The sequence below is a fragment of the Gavialis gangeticus genome, unplaced genomic scaffold (genome assembly GCF_001723915.1).
Source record: "Gavialis gangeticus isolate Ggan-Ray unplaced genomic scaffold, GavGan_comp1, whole genome shotgun sequence".
NCBI classification, from domain to species: Eukaryota; Metazoa; Chordata; order Crocodylia; family Gavialidae; genus Gavialis; species Gavialis gangeticus.
Genome location: NW_017729024.1, coordinates 98,008,765 through 98,015,766, shown reverse-complemented (window position 1 = coordinate 98,015,766; position 7,002 = coordinate 98,008,765). Strand labels below are relative to the sequence as shown.

Here is a 7,002-nt window from a genome sequence, read left to right as displayed (position 1 = left end):
ACCTGCTCTCTTAAATGTGTAATCTCACCCTTAGCCCTGCTGAAATTATATTAGCCCAGGGAAAGTACTGCACTAAACCCAGATGGACTTCTTTTGGTACTCAGACTGGTTGATTTGGAGCTAGCCTTGGTACCTCCCCATAGTGCTTCATTATGCCATATTATTTTACCTAGGCAACAGTTTACAGATTGTTTTGATTGGAAGCAGCCAGTAGAAATCTGGAGCTGTGCTCAAACTCTTGTTTCAGTATGGATCCAGAGATACCTCAACTGCACAGCCACTGTGCCTGCACACAGTACAGTGGGCTGACTGACTTGTGGGTCTGGGGGGGTTTTTTTCTGGGAGGATGATGGAACATTTCAGTTGGCATATAGCATGGCACTGGCCCCTCAAATGTCTGGTTCTTTGATGTGCAATTCAGATATGCTGGCAAAACAGAACCCTACTAAATAAAACCACTGAGAATTTTACATGAGAAGAAAGAAAGGAAAGACACTTGATTTGGTGTTGCAGGGCTGCATTTGTTCAGTTATATCATAGATTATGTATGACATCAGTGGTTCTCAACCAGGGTATGGTGGCATCCATAGATGCAGTCAGATACTTTGAAAGGTGCCTCCAGGAACAAGGAGATGAGCAGATAAAGGGCAGGCTCAGGCTTGTTTCTGCCTGGTCAGTCCCCCACCCCTACCCCCACTACTCAGCCCCTCTGCAAGGTGGTAATCATGGTAATATATAAATTAGTTTTTGAAACTGGGCGCCATTCAGTTCACAGAAGTTATGGAGGGGTGCCTTAAGTCTGAAATAGTTGAAAAACACTGCATTACATCATTACTAAAAGCCATACTTTTGGGTTCTTACAGACATATTGGTAGAATGCTTTACTTTCTGTTCAGTGCACCCCCACACTGAGCGCAACATATGCCCAGAAGAAGAATTGCATCAGTTTGACTCGGCTCTCCTGTGTCTATATTGCTCGTGTGCTTCAGCAGGCCTCTTTGGTGCTTTTATCTAATAGCTGATTGAATCAGTGACCAGCTAAAATGCCAAAAAGCCCCACAGAAGCATGAGCTATACAGATTCTGATGCAATTCCTATTCCGGTTAAAGCTCTGCTTTTTTGCCCCGCCCCAGTCTGTCAGCAGCCTTTGTGATTAACACACTGCCCTGCATGTGTCGAACTCACGTACACGTGTTTTGTCCTGATGTCAAAAATACCTATGTTTAATTCAAAGCATCATCCTTACTTTTTTAAACTGTCTATATCTTTTGAAAAACAGAGGGCTAAAAAAGGGAAATCAATCTTCTCAACCTCTGGCCAAAGCTTTTTCCTGCTGACTGTCTGAAACAGGATTCATTTGTGTCCTGTACCTTCCCACAATACTGGTTAATTGAAATTCTTTCCTCAGACACACAGAATGTTTGGCTTTCAAGTAAACCAGGTGAACCTAAAGTCTGCTTAGTTATTCTTCCTCTATTTTGTATCACTATCAACTGCCTCCTTTCCCCATCCTGTGATTGTTTTGTTATCACTCCAGTTTTTTTTTCTTACCATCCAATTTAATTGTTGACAATGCCACACAGAAACAACTAGGCATGAAACAACTGGCCAGAGTACACTGAGTGGCTTCATAAATGTCTGGTCCATTCTAAAAACTTTGAAAGAATTCTGATCTCGGCTACAACGATCATGCATCTCTCTTTGAGACTGGTTGAAGTGTCATTGTTATTGCAAAGCATCAGACACAGATTGAGAAACTTGAGCTGAAGACTTAATATTAGCATACAAGCTAACAACTCATGGTTAACGAGGCTGTATAAAACTCTTCTTGACTTTGATACAATTTTCCAGACTTGATGGTGTTTTAAGTTATTCATTAAAAATTAGGGGGAGAAATTTAGACCTAATACATTTTCAAAAACAGCTTCTTTTTTTAGTCAACTTGAAATTTTTTTCAAAGGGGGCATTTGTTTTATGTTTTATTTTCATCCTCTTCAACCTCTCTGCCTCCTTTCCAGGGGAAGGGAAATGGTGGGAGAGGGGTGCAAAGGGGAGGAGAGCAGAGGCATTGCTCCATGTCTCTGGGGAGGAAGACTAACGAAACAAAGAGCAAAAGGTCCCTGAAAACACTTGATGGACCAGCTGTAGTAGTAAATAGTGAGTTCTTTCAGACCATTTGTAAGAGCAATATAAATGTAACCCCAATTACGTAAGGATTTATTTATCTTTTAGAAAGCCCTGGAATAGTATTGAGTTAGTAAAATCTTTCAGGGCTGTTGCTTCTAGATAAAAAGTGATACTAACACGGTGTCAGAGAGAACTGTGGACTCCGTGAGCATGTCGCAGTCAGTGTGCCCTGTGGCTTGTGGTGCCTCAAAGCAGTTTGAGATGTTGCAAGCCACATGCAGCACATGTGCACCTGTTTGCCACACTGTTAATTTGCAGCACAGTGGTTTTTGTGAATAGAGCAGCATGGTGCACACAGCAGCAGCATGCGTCACCAGAAAGGGAGCCAGGCCAGGGAGAGTTGCACTCTGACTGCGGACCAGACTCTGAGCAGCTGGCTCAGTGCAGTTGCTGCCCTGGGAGGCTCCCAGAACCCCACCCGGCTGCTTGACCCAACCTCTCCTACCCTACCTGGGTTACTTTGCCATGTGCCAGAATGCATGTGCAGGGATGTGCCTGGGGATAAATAGCAGTGGCACAAATATGTGCCACTGCTGTTTGTCCCACAGGAAATGTGCACCCTTGCACATGCATGCTAGTTGAGACACGTCCCATAAGGGTATCTTTCTTTCTCATCACTTTAAGAAATAAAGCATTCTGTTTGGAACCCCAGACATTAAAATCTGTGCTGTTATTTAATGCATTTAAAAGCAAAATTGTTGTGTCTAAATAGTTGCATCTCATGTATGGAACCCCCTTCTTGATTATATTTTAAAAAGCTTGTCTTGATCAAGATTCTAAAACATTTTGGCAAACCCTCTTAGGCATAGCCTTCTTCAGACATCTCCTAACTCTGCCTACCTATCTACAGGCTCACTTTGGCTAGGGACAGACATTACACACAAACTGGTTTCAGTGATCAGGAACTGCTTTAAACCTGTAACAGAACAGAGGTTCAGTGCACATAAACCATTTTGAAAATGGCTGAAACTAGTTTGAGAGAGACCTGGTTGAATGTAGTGTCAGACAACGGATTTGGCTCGAACCGGTTTATGCAATGTCTGTCCCAGACCCCTTGCTGGTTTAAAGTGAATCGGACTCCCCTAGCATCCTGGCATGCTCTCTGGGCTGGGTGAGACGCTCTGCTCTACAGCAGGGCTGGCCCCTCCCCTCTGCTCCCTGGCTGCAGCTCCCTCTCCACCTCACCACTCCCTGCTAATCAGGAATTTCCTCTCCCCTTTGCCTTGATAAGGAGGTGTCTGTGTATTAGCTAGCAGACTACATACTGGCTATGGTCCATGCAGCAAATCAACCCGTAGCTGGTAATGTCTGTCTGTTTTCTTAATGGGGTGATAAACAGTGAGTCAGGGTGATAAACACTGTTAGCTGCTGGGTTAATCAGAACATCCTGCTGGAGCCTGGCCACATCCCCCTCAGCTCAGTGATGTGCAAGGGAAGGGAGGGCTGCTCTAGCACCCCCTGGCTTCTAGCCTGAGCCACTGCAGGCATGTGCCTGCATTTCTGCGGTGTCTGTCTGGTTACAAAACTGATTTAGCCTAGCCAGGTTAGACTAACCTGCAAAGATTGAATCAATTCAGGTTCAGGCTTCTTGAATGTCTGTCCCAACCATTATGCTGTGATAGGAAAGGTTTTTTTGGTGGAAAATGTTGAAATGGAGATGCTAACTTATTTAATCTTATGAATTTTTAAGGGTTAATAGGCCTAATAGCTTCAGCACATTGCATATGAAGTACCTGCGAAGATTTCTATTTTTGTGTATTGAGTTTATAACTTAATATTTCATTTATTTTGCACCTAGTTTACCAGATATTTTCATTAAAGTTCTACTACAGGAATCCTTAAGAGACATGCAAGCTATTCTAATCTCTGAATTAGAAAAGGCACCACACTGGTGCTCTGGATTTGTCCGGTACCTGGCTGTTGATATCAAGTGACTGGAGTTGTTTTACATATACAGGGGTAATGGAGCATCTTTGTAAAGGTGCAATTTAAATAATTCTCCAGAACAGAGCTGTAAAGATAACAATAACATTTCAGTCTGAGAGCTTTTTACACGAGTTTTCTGACAGCTAGCATGGTAGTCATCTAAAGTATTTGTTCCTATTTTTCAGATTTTTCCTGACTGATCGCCTAGGGACACATCCATCCTCCCCTTTCAGGATGTTTAAAGGTGTATGTCACAAGAAGGAAATGCTGAATCTACATATGGGCCATGTTACAAATGAGGGTGAAGTGTGAAATAGTCTCCAGAAAATAAGCATGGTAAATTAAAATGCGAACAAAACTTTTAAAAGTTACTAGCCTTGAACACATTGCATTTTCCAGAATGAATGATGCAAAACTCTGCATTACTGGTTGGTTAGCTGAATTACTTGTTCAGAGCTGAATGAGCCATCTCTACAAAAGATCTTCATATTTTGTTTTAAAGTGGTAATAATTTTAAAGGAATTCAACAGTTTTAGTGGCTGATTACCTAGATAAATGTTACTAAAATCATTCACTAACATAGCAGGAAAGGTTGCATGTTCATTAACTAACATTTTAAATTTGGGGGTGCAGTACTAGAGCTGGTCACAAAATTGGAGAACACATGCATGAGAAGTTGACTATTTTCATTTAATTTTTCACCAGTCTAAACTTTGACAAGCTTTATTTAATATGCCTTCTATAATTTCAAGAATCCCTTTTTTCCCCACTCGGACTGTTCATTAGTATGTAACAAAGATGTTTAAATTAACTTACTTCAGCTACTTTTAAAATGTCTGAAAGATTACTTCTATTTCTCTTCTGTCTTTTTAGGGTTTTTCCTTCAGTTTCCCAAGATGCAAACACAGCAGACTTTCAAGGAATGCAAATTAATGATTTGCTGAAGTATGAGATCAAGTATCCGGAGAAAATTATTCAGCAAAGAGAAGTAATCTGGTGTTTGAAATGCTGAAAAGAAAACTCCGTCAGTGTCAGAGTCTTAGGCTTCTCCTTCTGGTGCTAATTCTTTCTTTCTTAGTATTTTCTGTTCTAAAAATCAACCAGAAGCCAGACCACTTAAATCGCAGACATTTGTACCTGACTGGTGAAGACCCTGCCAGCCATATTAACTGCACCAAGATACTGCATGGTGATACAGAGGAAATTCAAAAAGTAAAGCTTGAGATGTTATCTGTGTCATTTAAACAACGCCATAAGTTGACAGCAAATGATTATATTAATATAACAACAGATTGCACTTCTTTCATCAGGATGCGGAGGTATATTATGGAACCCCTCAGCAAAGAAGAAGCTGAATTTCCTATTGCCTATTCAATTGTGGTTTATCACAAAATTGATATGTTTGAGAGACTTCTAAGGTCAATCTATACTCCTCAGAATTACTACTGCATTCATGTGGACAAAAAGTCTCCAGAATCTTATCTGGCTGCAGTGAAGGGAATTGCATCATGTTTTGATAATGTCTTTATTGCCAGCCAAATGGAAAGTGTGGTGTATGCATCATGGAGCAGGGTACAAGCAGACCTTAACTGCATGAAAGACCTCTACAGGAGGAATACAAAATGGAAATATTTGATAAATCTTTGTGGCATGGACTTTCCCATTAAAACCAATGAGGAAATTGTGGAGAAACTGAAAGCCTTAAAAGGTGAAAACAGTTTAGAAACTGAGAAAATGCCTCCAAACAAAGAAGTACGATGGAAAAAACATTATGAAATTGTTGATGGAAAGCTGAAAAACATGGGTGTAGACAAAAAACTACCACCTCTTAGTACACCAATTTTTTCTGGCAGTGCCTATTTTGTTGTTAGTAGGAGATTTGTAGAATATGTGTTAGAAAACAGCAAAATCCTTAAATTTATTGAATGGGCTAAAGATACGTATAGCCCTGATGAATACTTGTGGGCTACCATTCAAAGAATCCCAGAAGTTCCAGGTGCAGTTTCTTCCAGCAATAAGTATGATGTTTCTGATATGAATGCCCTTGCCAGATTTGTGAAGTGGCAGTACTTTGAAGGGGATGTATTTAATGGTGCTCCCTATCCACCATGCCATGGAATTCATGTCCGTTCTGTGTGTGTGTTTGGGGTGGGAGATTTGAATGGGATGTTGTGGAAACACCACTTCTTTGCTAACAAATTTGATACGGATGTTGACCCTTTTGCGATTCAGTGTTTAGAAGAATATTTGAGAGACAAAGCTCTGTATCAACATAAAAATTAAAATGGTACTTTGTGCTTGGTATGATGAATGTCTTGTATTGATGATACTTTTATCTGCATATCAGTGTATGTAATGAGGATCGACTGATGTTGTACCTTACTTATCACTCTGGCATGAGCTTCAGAAACTCTACTGGGTGGTGCATACAAGAGGTTATACTGGCCCATCTTTCCCTATGAATATTTATACTGCAGATGCTACTGGAGGGGGCTGAAGCTCCAAAGTACATATTTAGGACAAAGAAACTTTGGGTGGTCCAGTGGTTTGTAGGTAACATTTCCTTATTGTTTTCTGTCAGTCATGCTTTTTTTTTAAATATCTGTATATATCTACAAATATTTTATCTGAATGCTAAAAAAAAAATTTTGCTACTCCATGACTTCTGAGACTAGCACCTGATTGATTCCACCCCCCTTCTCTTTTCTTAAGACTAAAACCAGAGTTTGGTAATTAAGTCAAATGGTGAGTAGTAGAAGTACTGTATGCAGCAGTATTTGCAGGGAAAAAAAGCTATATATTCCTTGAATATAAATAACTAAGATTCATACTGAATTTGAAATGAGAATGAATAAGAAATCTATTCTTCACAGTTCTTTTTGCGCTCTA

The 7,002-nt window shown here is 40.4% G+C and overlaps 1 protein-coding gene across 1 annotated transcript in view; it reads left to right on the top strand.

Annotated features, from left to right (window-relative positions):
• Positions 1–6,415, top strand: part of GCNT1 (glucosaminyl (N-acetyl) transferase 1, core 2) — a 12,579-nt gene extending 6,164 nt beyond the window's left edge. Inside the window, exons 2-3 of the mRNA XM_019517432.1 lie at positions 4,299–4,449; positions 4,987–6,415. Coding sequence (XP_019372977.1) covers positions 5,119–6,396 — 1,278 coding nt within the window. The 5' untranslated portion in view covers positions 4,299–4,449; positions 4,987–5,118 and the 3' untranslated portion in view covers positions 6,397–6,415. The remainder of the gene's footprint in view (positions 1–4,298; positions 4,450–4,986) is intronic.
• The last annotated feature ends 587 nt before the right edge of the window (positions 6,416–7,002 follow it).